The following is a 15,320-nucleotide window of genomic DNA, read 5'->3' as shown; positions in this document are numbered from 1 at the left end:
ATTCAAACTCAATAATAGAGTGGCAATTTCGTGGTCTCTAACGCGTGCAAGATGAGGTAAAGCGCCATTGTGACGGGTTGTTGTAGTTCCACTTCTCGCCAGCAGGTCGCAGTGTAAACCACGTTGATGGAGACTGGAACGTAGTGTAATTACGGACCGCGGCCCACTTACGGCATGTTCTGTTCTTACATACGATCCAAAGCGTATTTTGATCAACTAAGAAATGCAGCCATTTTCCCTGAAACCTGTCAGTTATAAATTTTTAATACGTTTACCTCATGGAATAATTGCAAATACAAATTCATGATTTTTATGAAATACAAAATGGGGATTAAAATATATAGTGTCTTGTTTTCTTAAAAGCATTTCCTTTCCAAACAGAATCATCTGGAAAGTCAACTTATAAGGACGAGAACACAAACAGTTGCTAACTCAGTCCATTTTATTTCATCACCAAATCCACATCATCCTTGATTTAAAGTACTATAGATGTCTGTATCCAACATGATAGAATTCCAGAAGCAGCAGTGAAGAAAAAATAACATCAGGAGATGATTATATCATAGGACCAACCTTCTGAATAACAGCACCCAATAAATATACAAATATATGAAAATGTTAAGAGAATCTCATTTCACATCTGAGTATGCACCACAGGTGTCTATGCTATACACACCAAGATTTTGAATCATTGCCAGACATAATAAACACGCCCGGATGTTCATATTGACAAATATCATGATAGTAAAATGACAATCAACTTTGGCCTCATGAAAAGCGTGTGTTTTGGTTTTTTCAGTTGCACAACAACAGTTTAAGTCTCTCACACATGCTAAGGTACAACACAAGAGAGCAGCACGGATAGTAGATAGCTTAAAAAGAACACCACAACTTGTAGTAATATTCATCGGAACTAGTTCACATAGTCACATGTACTTATTATATAAATCCTGCTTGCTTCTAAACACATGAATAAATGTTGTTTTACAAAGAATCAACAGTCTTGGTTGATCATGTGTTTTTGTATTCCTGGCAAGTTGCCTTATCAATCCCCTGCTTCACTCGAGTAAAAAATATAGAGGAAATGCTCTCTTGAGACAACAAACAGTCCTTAGGAGTCTTTAACAGTCTTAAAGTGGCCCGTGACCTAAATTGAGGGCAAAATTTGGCCATGTTTGATCTTAAACAGTTGCACAGAAGGCAAAAATCAAACTGTGTTCTTTATATACAGTGAATCAACGCTCAACAACTCGGCTTTGATGTGAAATCAACACTCGGTGGTCCTCATGTGTTACCATTATTATTATTTTTTTTATTTTAAGGTTTTTCCTCGTACAACTGACACAAATGTTAGTAACACATGGAGGCCACAAACAGAGCCTAAATAAAGCCACCTTTCTTGTTTGCACTTGGGAGAAGCCTTTAAGACAAAGGCAATTCAAATGCTTACAGTATATACATATACTGCGTATGTACAATCGAGGGCCTCGGCCCAGCACAGCTCACGGCTCAGTACGAAAGAGGTAAAAGTCTTTTTTTTTTTTCACAACAGTTTGTTTCCCATCAACCAGCCTCCACCAGAGTCAGGAAAAACAGTGTGAACACTATTGCTAAATACTACTTTTGCGATTCTCGCGTGTGCGGCATCTATTTAGAAAGTGACCGCTTAAAAGCACAGCTAAAACTGACTTTGTGTACGACACACAACGTACAAAAACACGCACGCACGCACACACGCTCATGTAGCAGCGAGAAAATATATTATGCCTAAAGAGCTTCTAGGCACCACAGGCTGTTTTAAATCACACATCAGCTAGTGCTAATCAATAACATGATTTAAATGAGTACAGAAATGTACGATACATCTTGGTTACAAGTAGGTTAACATTTTTTATATAACTTTGCATTTATACAACACCGTAATAGTTTTGGTGTTAACTCTTAGAGATTTACCATTTGATGACCTTACTGACCCACTTTTTGAATACATCCATTTCCTGTCTTGTCCACTGGGAGTCAGTATTGTGTAATATTGTCATAAAAACATTTGTAATAAATGTTCTTTCTTTTTTTTTCAAGGATATATGCCTGCGACAAAGGCTGAACATGATCTTTTTTGGCTAACAGGCTTTTAACCACTCAGCATTTTCACTAATTTATCACTTTCATGAACAGAATTTAAAATGTCAATATCAGAGATGTTATTTTAGCATTAATCTGGCAGGAACTCTGCTAGCATCGCAGTTTGGTTGGTTCAAATAAATGTGCAATTTAATGTTGAATTACAAGTGGAAGTGGCATGAAACAACTTTCTTATGATGTCATAATATGCCATAATGCTTAATTATATCTTGGTACTAATTATTGTCAAATTCATAGTGATGGGGTATAAAGGAAAAATCTAAATGTAAGCACTCTTTCCCTGTGAGACATACAGTGTGTCATAATGGCCTTTAAAAATCAAGCAATCGCAACTCTAACAGTCACGTTTGCCTTAGTGTTTAGGCTAATAGTAAGCATCACTTTCACACATAAAATGACCAAAAGGGCCGCTTTAAAATCAAAAATAGTCTCTTATCGATTAACCGTGTCCCCTATGGTAACGACAGTAGCACACGCGCATTAGTTTGATGCTTAAATACAGTCTATGTACGCGTGTGTGTTATCTCCATATAATGGAGACGTCACCAGGACAGAGTAACCTGCTTCAATCTCGGGTGGTACTTCAGTCAAGGGCTCCTCATCACCCACCCACTGAGGCGGGCACTCTACATGGGCGACCACTGTACAGTCCAACTAATGACTTTGAAGTACAGTGTGACTAAGCCTTAAAACTAACTGGAAATATTTGTAGACAGCGAAAAACAAAACACATCAGAGCTCGTATTGACTGGCTGCATACAATTCACTGTGGGGGGGTCCACCCCCCACTGTAAAAATGTCCAGAAGCATTCGAGCAGTCCTTTTTATACATTCATCATCAGTGTATGAGTGAGTTGGGTTAACATGTTGCCTTTAAACATTAGCAGCCTTGAAAGACACAAGAGAGCTGTATATTATGGTATCCAATTATAAAAAAGTGTTGCTATATCAACATTTGCACACCAGGAATATAATATGAAGCTGGTGAGAGGACATCTTCATGTACAGAAAAAAAAACAAAAACAACTCGTTGAATTTACTTTACATTGGGGAGAGTATCAATTCATGATTATATTTGATATATATAGCAAATGGATCAATCGCATCATCATCATCAAAGTGATTTGTACGGCAAGAGTGGCGGCCATCACATTGCCGCAAACAGTGTGCGACCTCCACCAAACTTGATTGTTTGATCAAACTTGATCACTTCATTTGCTGGTATAAAAAGGGTGGAAGGGATTTCATTACCTTTAAAGGTTACGTTTACTCAAAATTGAGAGCAAAAGAAAAAAAAATGACCGTAAATGCACTTTTGCGTATTCCCACCCACACATGGTGAATTTTAGTTTGTCACTACAATGTTTTTGTTGTTGTTTGCATAATCCTAACTATCACTAGTATTAAAACGAGACCTCTCACCTTGGTGATGTCATGTGGCCTAGCACAGGTTTATTGTGCAGTAAAAGACGGACTTTACCACTTTGACTATGGAGTGGGGGGGTGACTCGAAAAGGGAAATTAAGTAAATTCATGTAAACCCATCGACGTCTATCCAAATAACCTCTCCTTTGTGCTTTTTGTACTTTTGTACAATCGTCACGGCTCAACTAACACCTGCTCTCCGAGGTGAAGAGGAGATCAAACTCATCCCGTCCTCCCACTCACCTCCAAGACTTTAACTTCAGTGACTTTTCACCTACTAGTCTTGCTCTACGAGGACGACGCTAACATAACAACACTTCCTTCTTTGCTCGTCAGACAGCCGAGGACTCCACGACGTCCAGCAGGGGAGAGAGGACCCCCTCCTTAGCCCGGAGGGAGCAATCCACGCTGTCGTGCCGCTCCTTCTCCTTGAGGCCCGCTTCCTCTTCTCGGTCTCTGCGCTTCACTTGGCAGCGACACACCTCGATGCCGGAATCACCCGTCAGGCGTCGGTGGCGGAAGTGATCCTCCTCGTCATCGTCCTCGTCATCCTCCTCGTCGTCGGGGCGGATTGCGGCTGGGACGGCTCGTTGAGAAGGTGAGGTGGTGGAGCGAGGTAAGCCGTCTTCCGTTCTGTAGTTGAGCGTGGCGCGCAAGGGGTCGGAGTAGATGAGAGGCCGGACTTTCCCGGAGGAAAGGGAAGGGAGCAGAATGAGGGGTGAAAGCGGAAGGCGAGGGTGGGCCGAGGGGCGGTAGCTATTAAGGGGGCGCAGGGGAAGTGAGAGCGGGGCAGCCGGACACGGGATCCCCTCTTTGCCATGATAGGAACGACTGGGAACGACGTTCCGAGCGATCGGCGATGTAACATCCGCTGGAACCTGCGCCAAAGGTGGCGAAGACGAGGATAAGCGGCCGCCCCCCACCCCGGGCAAGAAGGCGCCGTCGCCACCCGTCTCGCTGGGCGTAGACACGCGGCTGCTGTCGTACGTCTCGTCCGTCACCTGGACGGAGAAGGAGGTGCTGCAGGGCGAGGTGAGGGAGCAGGACTCGCAGGAGCAGCTGGTGTAGTTGTCAGAGCTCTGGGGCGAGGTGAAGCCGCTGGGGCCCGGCCCCAGGTAAGGGGGGCAGGGGTGACTGTGGAGGTGGTGATGAGGGTAAGAGGAGCTGGACCCTAGCGTGGCGCCGCCCTGCAGGGCGAACACGGAGCTGTAAGGCGGAGGGGGCGTGGTGGGGTCCGCTGCCACTTCATCGTAAGAGGGTAACTTGAAGGTGGCCAGAAAACCTAAAAGAAGAACGCATACCTTCAGCGTCCATTTTCATTTTACAATTTAGTTTTAAAATTGAGTGGCACCAAAGTTAGACTGCACAATACAAGTAGGAGAAGCACATATTCTCTTTAAACACTACAAACCGATGAAATGTGTGTCTCTTAATAAACCTACTCAGATCCAGCATGGAGGACGGGTAGTTGTAGGTTCCGTTATAGGCAATAAGATTGATTTCCCGCTGTCTCTGTTGCTGCTGGATTCTCAGCTTGGCGCGGCGGTGGCGGTAAGCACAGAAACAGCTAAAGAGGATCAACACGGTCCACAGCAGCCAGAACCCTGCAAGGAAGAGTGAAGCCCCATTTTTAAGCCCCACCCAACCTTAAGATGTCCTAAATTATTTTCTATCTCGTTTAATGGCGACTGACAAAGGTGACTCACACCAGAGTTCGTAATAATAGGTACAGCAGCCCGTCTCTCCGCAGCAGTGTCCTGTCTCACACAGGTAACCCGGATTGTTGTTTATACCAGGACAGTACTTGGGACTGACTACGGGCTGGCTACCAGAACCGTCATGTTGCTTCACCACCTGGTGGACAAAACAAAACCCCATGTGACCTTTGCAATGCCAGGATATATTGCTCTTGCATTTATGTCAATGATTATGAAGATATAAGTTTGAATACAGAAGATTTTTAACACAAGTAGACTATTGACACCTTGTTGGCCGATTCCTTATTGGGAACAGCCACCTGTAAATAAAAAAATAAAAATAAAAATGGTTGCAGTCTGTCTGATGTGATATGTAATAAATGGATTGAGATAAACATTTTTTTTTTCCATCAGGAGCCGGCATTATTTCACAATGATTACATCAGTGAAGGAAAGCCCGGAGTGAGCCGCAGCGATATCTGCCTCGCGCATGGTAACCACACGAGCCGTAACGGCAAATAATTGAGTCGCCATGGCGACCACTGTGGTTATGCTCAGAGGCCTGATTTTCATAGCGCTCTGAAATGAATAGCGAAGGTCGAGCTGCTCACCGTGGAAGCCTCGGTGGTCCCATCCAAGTATCTCAGGGACATTGTCATCTAGTGAAAGACAAAGAGATACATGCAACCGTTACAGGAAACACCACATTGTGAACTTCCACAACTTCATTCTAGCAGAGACTCCACATAATAATCTCCTCCACCGGTTTAAAACTGCATGTGTAATTATTTTCATCTAAACAAACATTTCTCTATAGGTCAAGGAGCATCAAGGTTCCATTCTAACTTCATCTATCAGCTTATCCATCACTATTGCAAAGCGCAAGGGGCTTAAAACAGATCCCTGAGGCACTCCCAGTAAAATATCACGACTAATAAATACAAATTCAATCATTTCAAACATCGGAAGTCACATTTTTCATTCAAATGTCTTGTCAGCGTGTGCAAAAACTCCAAAATGAGTATATCAGTCATTCTTGTGTAAATGTCATGGAGGCCCACGGTGAGGAAAGTGACAAATTGCGAGTGAAAGTGAGAGGCAACAATGCAGAAAGACCGTGGCTGTGTTTGGAACTCTTTTGTCAACTGCCTGATGGATATGTCGTTTGTACGGGGGAACAAAGTATCGCCCTCTACCGCAATTCAACGCACACAAAGAACTCGACCGCGTATGCACGAAATGATGATGAGCCAAAATTCAACAAGCCCCAAATGTCACACTGTACACTGATATCCAAATCCAGAACTTTCTTGCTGTCTTAACTATAACGGTGGTTTTAAACAACATATATCTTTCCATATGCAAATTAGGGCAGGTTTATTTGTTACTTGTTTTCTCTTGCCCTCAAACTAAAAGTACTGTAGTTAGGAAATGCCATATTTGGGCTTTTAAGTTTATACTTATATCACATGTGCATTGTTTCACTTCAAATTCATCATGGTGGTATGCGAAGGTAAAGACGATTATTATTTGAAATGTCATCGTCCAAATAACTGTGCAACAAAGTGCAACTTGATTCGTGGCGAGAAGCTTTAATCACCACGCAAAAATGGAAGGTCATTAACATTGTGGAGCTCTCAGAATCCTGAATCAGCAATTTAGTCACTTCTACAACTGTTTGTCATGCATAAAGCATCACCGGGAGCAAAAAAAAAAAAGCTGTAAACATTGTACTGTACACAGGTGAAAGGCAGCATCTTAGAAGAACAAGGCATCCATTTTTTTTTCATACTCTCGAATCAAATATTTGTTGAGCATCTGCTAAAGTCTTTATTTGCATGACGAGTGGGAGACACGCAATTCGGAATTGGGGAACCAATTAAAAAGATCGGAGGTAGACATGAGTGCAAGCTAGTAGAGGCTGCTGCTGCATTGTTTATCAACATGGAAGCATGTTGCTCTGCAGCAATCCATGCCCTGCGTTTTGACAGCAGTGTGTGTGCGCGCGCGCTCACGCGTGTGTGCGTGCGTGTGTGTGTGTGTACCGCCTCAGCCTTGAGCCCGAGACAGAACGTCAAAGTCTTCTCGGGATCCATGTTCAGAAGAAGCGGACGTCCGATCGGAGCGGCGACGTGCACAAAACGCAGGAAAGAGATGCGAGCTCCTTCTTCGGGTTTAGAACTCCATCACAGCGGCCACCCCCCTCTCAGCAGACACGGCGGCTTCCCCATCCGCCATTCACACGGACAGACAGACAGACAGACAGACAGATAAACAGACGGAATGATGCCCCTCCCGGACCTCCTCTCAGTGTCTCTCCACACACCGCGCGTATTGAAATAGACCCATCCCCATATTACCCCACCCCTTAGGATGTGTGACCCCGATTTAAGAGGCTTGCAAGACGACGTTGTCGTCGAGTGACGTTGCATGTGGCGATGCAAATGTATTTTGGTCTCCCTTTGTTTGTTTTTTCGTCTTTCTTTTCCTCTTTGTTTTGGTGCCAGGGTCGCGGATGTTGCGGGTGACGTCATGCCTCCTGCAACCCCGCCATAGTGCAAATGCACCCACCCCGCGATCGACTTGATTGGCCTGAGCTACCAGCAACAGTTCAAAACCATAAATCCATGTATCACTCACCATTTATATCTATCTATCTATCTATCTATCTATCTATCTATCTATCTATCTATCTATCTATCTATCTATCTATCTATCTATCTATCTATCTATCTATCTATCTATCTATCTATCTATCTATCTATCTATCTATCTATCTATCTATCTATCTATCTATCTATCTATCTATCTATCTATCTATCTATCTATCTATCTATCTATCTATCTATCTATCTATCCATCTATCTAGCCATCCATCCATCCATCCATCCATCCATCCATCCATCCATCCATCCATCCATCCATCCATCCACCCACCCATCCATCCATCCATCCATCCATCCATCCATCCATCCATCCACCCAATCCATCCACCCAATCTATCCATCCATCCATCCATCCATCCATCCATCCATCCATCCATCCATCCATCCATCCATCCATCCAATGTCTCGACAAAATGAAAAAAATAAAATAAAAAAAACAGACCTTTGAAGCCTTGGACTGGCTCAAACGATCCTTCTGCTCAAAGATATTGGAGTATTTCTTCAGATCTTTCTTGATCAACTTCAAGAGACACAACAATGGAGATCATTTTTAATAATCCGAAAGCAGAAAAACATGAGTCTAGTCTTCAATTTTTACATTTTTTTCCCCCGACAATTTTCCAAAGAATTGCAACATATTTTTTTTTCCCTACAAATATTCGACCAAAAAGTTTGTCACCACGCCCTGGATAGGACAAAAAAAAAAAAAAAAGCCATTTCAACTTACATACAGTAAAGCAAGTCATCATTGTCAGATTTCGCCAATCCTTCGAGAAAGCAGATTGATGTATCTTTTGTATTTCATCAAAACAAAAAGATTTAAAAACATATGCTTTTACGTTGAAAAACAATGGTCATCATTAAACAGTAATTGTTTTTTGTTTTTTTGACTAAATCAAACAAAAATTGTATCCGATTGATTGACAGATTGTGAAAAAAGCAAGCCCATGTATGGTTTGTTCCGTTCCCTTTCGCTGCGTGTCCCTTTGGGAGTCCTGTCCACCTTCACGCACAGGTAGTCTCCATTCCTCTGCCAGTACAGCTTGCAGTCCACCACGTTAAAGAGGTTGCGCACTCGGATCTCCTGGCGGGAAGGCAGCTGCATCAGAGTCACCCTGGCCGGGATGTCCTTGTCCTCAGGCACCCAGAACGCGAGGATGTTGTCGCCCGGAGACCACGAGAAGTCCCTGTGTGTTCAGACGTACAAAATTTGAATTTTGAGAACGCTTAAAGCATGCGGAGGAAAAAACCCTTCCTTGATTCCGCTGATCTTAAGGCTCTTCTTGTCGAGCAGGCCAATTGACTGAAAGCGACACAGGGAGTGTTTTCTGCTTGAACTTCTCACCGCCCCACAAGGCCTTTGGTGGAAGGTGGCCAAGTAGGTGCCTTTGGGAGACCAGCGCACGTATGTCTCGGTCCAGCGCAGCATCCAAACACAGAAGTGGGTTCGTGAGTACTCCAAAAAGATGTAACTGGTGGAAAAAATACATCGATTATACATCTCTTCTTCAGTCATCAGAAAAAGGAGATGTCCTACCCTTTGGTCGTGCCATCGGTCTCCGGGTAGAACTCGGTGGTGATCTTTCCAAACTTGGAGAAGATTTTATGGATGACATTTCTGAGCTTTTCTAAACGCTCTGGGCCAACCTGCGGGACGTTGTCCACCGTTCTCCAGCCCTTGTGGGGAGGGCTCGGGATGGGAGGCTGCTTGCCTTGCTGGATTCGGACTTGAGGCGGTGTGAGCGCCATAAGATGTTCTTCTCGCGAGATCTAACCCTCAAACGCGAGCGCGTGCACACAAACACACACATACATATTTACGTGGGGAAAAAAAGCTAACTTACATACACATTGACGTGGGAAAAAAAGCTAATAAAAATACAGTAGGTTTTCAACGAACATGGGATACAATAGGGAGAGGTAGGACATACACCAAAAACTAAATACCGATCCGCAGGCAGAGGCCTTCCGGGGTACTTTTGCGCCGTGGGCCAATCAATCTTTTAATGGTGGTTGCAATATGAAGCATGTAGTTTTGGGGAAGAGAAAAACACCAGCAACACAGTGCAACACAGTCAACGTGTGCGTGCGCGCCACTCATTAAAGCCCGAAATGTAACCGCCGTTTGCGAATGAGCTCATTCAAAACAAAGATTGATGACTTTATTGAATATAGGGGAAAAAAAGAGAACAATCGAGCAGCATTGAGTTCAAACAATCAAAGGAAAAGCAAATCTAACTCCATGAGCTTAATCAATGACTAAATGCGCCAAAACTTACTTAACTAAATGCGCCTACAGTGGCAAATGTAAGCTTAATCAACGACTAAATGCGCCTATGGTGGCAAATCAATGGTAGTAGAATGCATGCAGAGACCAATCAATGGCTGGTGGGCTGGCTGGCCGGCCGGCCGGCTGGCTTTTTCTGCCTCCACCTTCAGCTTGCTGCTGTCTTCTAGGCGGCCAGCTGAAGCAGCAGATGCACCAGGGTGACCGTCACCAGCAGAGCAGGTGAGTAGGACAGGCCGCCGACGCCGCTGCCGTCCTCGGGCTTGGGCTTGCTGTCGCCAAAATTGACTTGGTCAGTGCTGGTGTTATTGCTGCTGCTGCCGCCGCCGCTGTTGTTGTCCTCCTTGTTGTTTTTGGTGCCGCCGCCAGCTGAATGGGAGAATGGCAATTGGAAAAGGTCAAGTGGCAACGTTTGAACTTGCCGCACACTTTTGCGCGCAGTACTGCGAGTGCGGTTTGTAAAACAAAACGTGCTGCTGAATGGGCTTGCTTATTGGTTGGTTTCCACTGCTAATGAAATGCAAAATGTTTCCGGGTCAATCAAAGCTCTCGTAGCAGTGAGTGGATTGTCCTGCAACATCAAACTCACCCGGAATGCTGACAGCGAAGGACTCAGTGTTGTCGCCGTAGGTGGCCTTGTAGGTTCCCACGTCGGCTGCTACCAGGTTCAGGATCGTCAGCTCACTGTCTTTTTCTCCGCTTTTGACGCATTTCTTATCAACAGGCTTGCCGTTCTTCGTCCAGGTGACGTCTTTGTCAGCTTTGCCTTTGACTTTCAATACGAGGTCTCTGCCCACCTTGCCCACGCAAGGCGTATCGTCGCCCTGGCAGACTGGCGCCACTGCGAGCACAAGAAAGGCACAAGTGATCAAATGGGAAAGAAATGGTGCACAAGAAGCTTTTGCGTGGCGAGCGGCTTTCCTGCAACATCAAACCTTGGACGGAAAACTTTTCATCTTCTGAGCCGCTGGGGCCGCCCATGAATTCTTTCTCGTCTTCGTCGTCCAGGTTCTTGATCTCCAGGATAGCCTTGTTGACTTGACCTTCGTACTTTTGACCGGCTCCAATGGTCGTCTTACCCTTCTTCCAGGAGAATGTGGTGCCAGTTCCGCCTGAGAGCCCCAATTTGATGCTGCCACCCTTCCTGCCCTTGCACAGGCCGGGTGTGGTTATGCCACCCAAGCAGTCCACCACTGCCAGCACAAGAAAAGCAGAATCACTCACTCGCAAAGTACATTGGAGCAAACAAAGACTGTGGCGCTAAGTGGACCCTTTGAAAAGGCCGCCGAGATTTTTTGCTATTTTGGTCAAATTTTGGACATTTTTCTCCAACTTTTCTCCTGAGCATAAGAGAGTTTCCCTGTGTGGAGTGTGTGCGTGTTGTCCCTGTGGGCGTGCCTTTTCCCCCCACATTCCTAAAACATGCGAAGGAAACGGGGCACAAGAAGCTTTCGTGCGGCCAGCGGCTGTCTTGCAACATCTAACCTTGGACGTTGAACTTTTGCTCTGGTGAGCTCTTTTCGGCTTTGTACTCTGCCTCATCAGCTTGTGCCAGGGTATTGATCGTCAGTTCCGCGTCTTTCGCACCACTCTTCACCAACTTGATGCCGTCAATATCCAGAGTCGTTGGTCCCTTATGCCACACGACAGGCTCAGAAACTGCGCCTGAGACTTTCAATTTGACCGCTTCGCCCGTCTTGCCCCTGCACTGCACAGTTTTGCCATTAGTAGAGTCGCCCTCGCATTCTGGTGTCCCGGCCGCCAGCACTAGAAAAGCAGAAGAGGGCAAAGTATCACCCACTCTGGTGTGGTCTGTGTGCAAAGTACACATTTGAGGAAAGCATGTTAGACGCTACTTGCCATGTTCATTTCTGAATCTTAATTTTGCCATTGTCAATTGTTGTCTTTGTTATTTACGTTACACCACTGGATCCAAATTGAATGTGTCTGTCTTGTCTTCTTTTCTATTGAAATGTTAAACAAAGGGAACATATTTCGATGATCTCTACTCCTCCCCACCACCAAGTTCTGTTGTAAAAGCAAAATGGGATTCCCTTGCTTTCTGAATGAATTATTTTTTACTCTATACCATGAGTGGTTGCCAATGTTTGTTTTGAACGAAAAACGTCATGTTCTGTGTGAAAATGCAAGATGCTATTATTAGCCTTCTATCTCTAAATCTATTCTAAATAGTGTATACCGATTGCAATGAATGTTTTGTTTTAAATAGGTTGTCTTTGAAACCAAATTAACTTTTGGATTAAAGGGAGAAAAAAAAAACATGTGCTGTTTGAACGCAAACTGATTCCTTTTTTTGTTAAAAAAAAATCTGAATTTATTTTCTATAGTGTAGCCCGTTTGCAATGAGTGGTTTTAAATGTATTGTTTTAAATAGGGCTTCTTTGAAACCAAGGTAACATTTGGATTATCTTCAGTTTGAACATGCAAAATGTGATTCCCTTTGTTTAAAAAAATCTGAATTTATTCTTTAAAGATGATAGCATTTGCAATGAGAATGTTTCCACGTTTTGATTTTTTTTTTTTAAAAGGCTTTCTTAAAAACCATGTCTTCTAATTGTTTGAAAAAAGGTCCGAATTTATTCTTTACAGTGTATATACCGTTTGCAATGATAGTTTCCACGAGTGGTTTGAAATGTTTATTTTTTAAATAGGCTTTCTTTGAAATCAAGGTAACAGATTTTAATAATCTATATTCAAAAAATGCCATGTTTGGTTGGAAAATTTATAATGTGAATCCCTTTAGTTGTTTAAAACAAAAATCGGAATTCATTCTTAATGGTTTGCAATGAAAGTTTCCATGGGTGGTTTTGATATATACATATATATTTTTTAAAATATAGGCTTTCTTTGAAATCAAGGGAACATGTTATCTAGATTCAAAAAACGCCATGTTCTGTTTGAAAATGCAAAATGTATTTCAATTTGTTTACAAAAATCTGAATTTATTCTTTATAGTGTATAAGTGAAGTGCTGTGGCAGAGAAAAAGCAAGGCCCACACAACAACAGAAGCGTCGTCTCCTAAGTCCAGTTTTATTCGTGCGCCTAAAAGCTTGCGCAAAATGGTTAGCAACATCGTAATTGAATTCAACGGCCTTACCTTGCCCAAATTGCTCGCTGTACACGAGCACCAAGCACAGCAGCTTGGAGAAGTTCATCTTCTTTCGAGGATGACTAGGAAGGGAGGGAGCGTACGGACCTGATGGTGCTGTTGCTGGAGCCGCGTGAAGAGGTGCGAGCAGGCGAATCCACTGAACAGAACGAGCCGAAATAAACTCAGCGAGCGAGCGAGCTTCCTATAAAGCTCTCATCGCCGTCATCTTCAATGGCGTTTCGAAAGTTTGCACATTTGTTGCTCGTTCATTGGCTGCATTTGGGAACTTTATGACGAGTGCGTGAGTGCGTGCGTGCGTGCGTGCGTGATACACGTACGCAAAAGCGGCCGCTTAACCTTACATAACTCCCTTTGTCTTACGCCATACAGCTACCTGCTAGTCTCCTTTAAGTCTTTACGCAATGTCATAACTGTTGCGGTTCCGAGTCACGACAAGCGGCACGTTTTGTCCTTTCAGAAGTCTTTTCGATTCTTTTCCAAATCCACTGAACAGATACACAGCCGTCTCCTCGACATGCGAGTGCCCCTTATCCCGGTGGTGCCTTTAGTGGCAGTAGTAGAAATCGTCGCGACCAAAAAGACATCCAACCTAATTAAGAAATAACTAAAAAAAAAAAAAAAAATCACAATGACGACGATTGTGGACACACACAAAGACCATAAAGGAATGGAACGTCACTGAAATACCCTCTATGGGTTCACTTGCGTACCATTAGTGGCATGGCTTGTTTTTCTTTCGTGAGATGTGGACATCTTAAGCCCAAAATCGTGTTAGCAATGCACAGGCCATCATTTGGAAACAAATACGGCAGAAAAAAAATATTTTATTGTAACAATATTGGAGTGGGGATTCATTACAATTATGTTCTCGCCACTGATATTCATGCTGGATTGTTTTTTTATTGTTTGTGTGTATATAATAATAATAATAATAATAATAATAATAATAATAATAATAATAAAAAAAGTGTGTTTTTTTAGTGCCGCTACAAAATGCCATTGCCGGTTACCTAAAAAAAAAAAAAGACTGACTTTTTGAACTCAAACTATTTGAAGCACCTGCGTGAGCCTGGCTTTTCCCACCCCACGCAAGTGTGTACTTTGTGTACGTACTTGCACCGTTTGACAGAACAAAGCGAACTAAAACGTGGAGTAGATACGTCTGTACACCGCTCAGAGACAGCCATTTCTTACGCAATCCACAAGATGGCGGCATTTCCATAGCAACATAACTTCACGTCACATTAGGCCCTGGCTGGTGGAATTGATTTTAATGCCACCACACTTTTCTCTCTTTAATCGTGTCCAGTGAACTCTCCCCTGCAAAAGATTAGATTTACATAAATTAATTTACGGTACATGTGAACTATACTGAAAGCATTATATTACATATATAGTTCTAAAATTTGAATTACTCATACTTACTAAGAGAGGCAAATCAAGACGTAATAATCACAATACAGTAATTGCCATATTGCTAAATTAATACCCATTTTAGAGTGTCGATCAAAACTAAGCATTTCTATCTGTCTACAAGTAAATTTCTAATTAGTTTGTGAGTGTGCCTAATAAGAGGGTAACAAAATACAGGCCTTGGATGAAGCCTCTAGTCCTAATATAGTAGAGCACGGTATTATAGTTGATTAAATAAAAGTAATCACGTATTCTACTTCATTGTGTTGGACACCTGCACATATAGCTAAATTGATCCCTTTTCAAATTAGCGGCACTTCCTATCTTATGGTGTACACTTTTGCCTGTCCCCGTCTCTTTTCATGTTTTTCTAATTTATTGTGTACACTTTTCTATGTGTAGACATCTTCCTTATGCTGTATTTGCTATTTTCCTACTTGAAAACCCAGATGAGCAAGATGAAGCTGTTTTTTTTTTTTTTTTTAAATAAAAGCAGTTTGCTAGATGTTCACACTGGAATGTATATTTAAAAAAATGGCATTATATAATTATTTAT

The 15,320-nt window shown here is 43.0% G+C and overlaps 3 protein-coding genes across 4 annotated transcripts; all 3 read right to left on the bottom strand.

Annotated features, from left to right (window-relative positions):
• Window positions 1–446: 446 nt before the first annotated feature.
• Window positions 447–5,989, bottom strand: LOC133151989 (uncharacterized). The gene is made up of 5 exons (XM_061275448.1): window positions 5,876–5,989; window positions 5,552–5,584; window positions 5,274–5,421; window positions 5,010–5,171; window positions 447–4,849 (listed from the first exon to the last, which is right to left on the bottom strand). The coding sequence occupies exons 1-5, from the start codon at window positions 5,921–5,923 to the stop codon at window positions 3,900–3,902; spliced, it is 1,341 nt and encodes a 446-aa protein (XP_061131432.1). The 5' UTR covers window positions 5,924–5,989; the 3' UTR covers window positions 447–3,899.
• A 2,836-nt stretch (window positions 5,990–8,825) lies between these two features.
• On the bottom strand, window positions 8,826–9,359 carry LOC133151049 (eukaryotic translation initiation factor 3 subunit B-like). The gene is made up of 2 exons (XM_061273784.1): window positions 9,187–9,359; window positions 8,826–9,117 (listed from the first exon to the last, which is right to left on the bottom strand). Exons 1-2 carry the CDS (start codon window positions 9,357–9,359, stop codon window positions 8,826–8,828), a joined length of 465 nt encoding a protein of 154 aa, XP_061129768.1.
• Window positions 9,360–10,078: 719 nt separating this feature from the next.
• On the bottom strand, window positions 10,079–14,246 carry LOC133151620 (obscurin-like). 2 transcript variants are annotated; one of them, XM_061274802.1, is made up of 5 exons: window positions 13,337–14,246; window positions 11,703–11,984; window positions 11,153–11,410; window positions 10,807–11,058; window positions 10,079–10,586 (listed from the first exon to the last, which is right to left on the bottom strand). In XM_061274802.1, exons 1-5 carry the CDS (start codon window positions 13,392–13,394, stop codon window positions 10,384–10,386), a joined length of 1,053 nt encoding a protein of 350 aa, XP_061130786.1. In that variant the 5' UTR covers window positions 13,395–14,246; the 3' UTR covers window positions 10,079–10,383. The 2 variants fall into 2 exon arrangements, with proteins under 2 accessions (XP_061130786.1, XP_061130785.1); XM_061274801.1 differs by lacking the exon at window positions 13,337–14,246 and having other exon boundaries at window positions 11,703–12,167.
• Between the last annotated feature and the right edge of the window lie 1,074 nt (window positions 14,247–15,320).

The sequence above is a fragment of the Syngnathus typhle genome, linkage group LG3 (assembly GCF_033458585.1).
Source record: "Syngnathus typhle isolate RoL2023-S1 ecotype Sweden linkage group LG3, RoL_Styp_1.0, whole genome shotgun sequence".
Classification (NCBI taxonomy): Eukaryota; Metazoa; Chordata; class Actinopteri; order Syngnathiformes; family Syngnathidae; genus Syngnathus; species Syngnathus typhle.
Note: the sequence above shows the minus strand (reverse complement) of the source record. Positions and strands in the feature narration are given on the sequence as shown.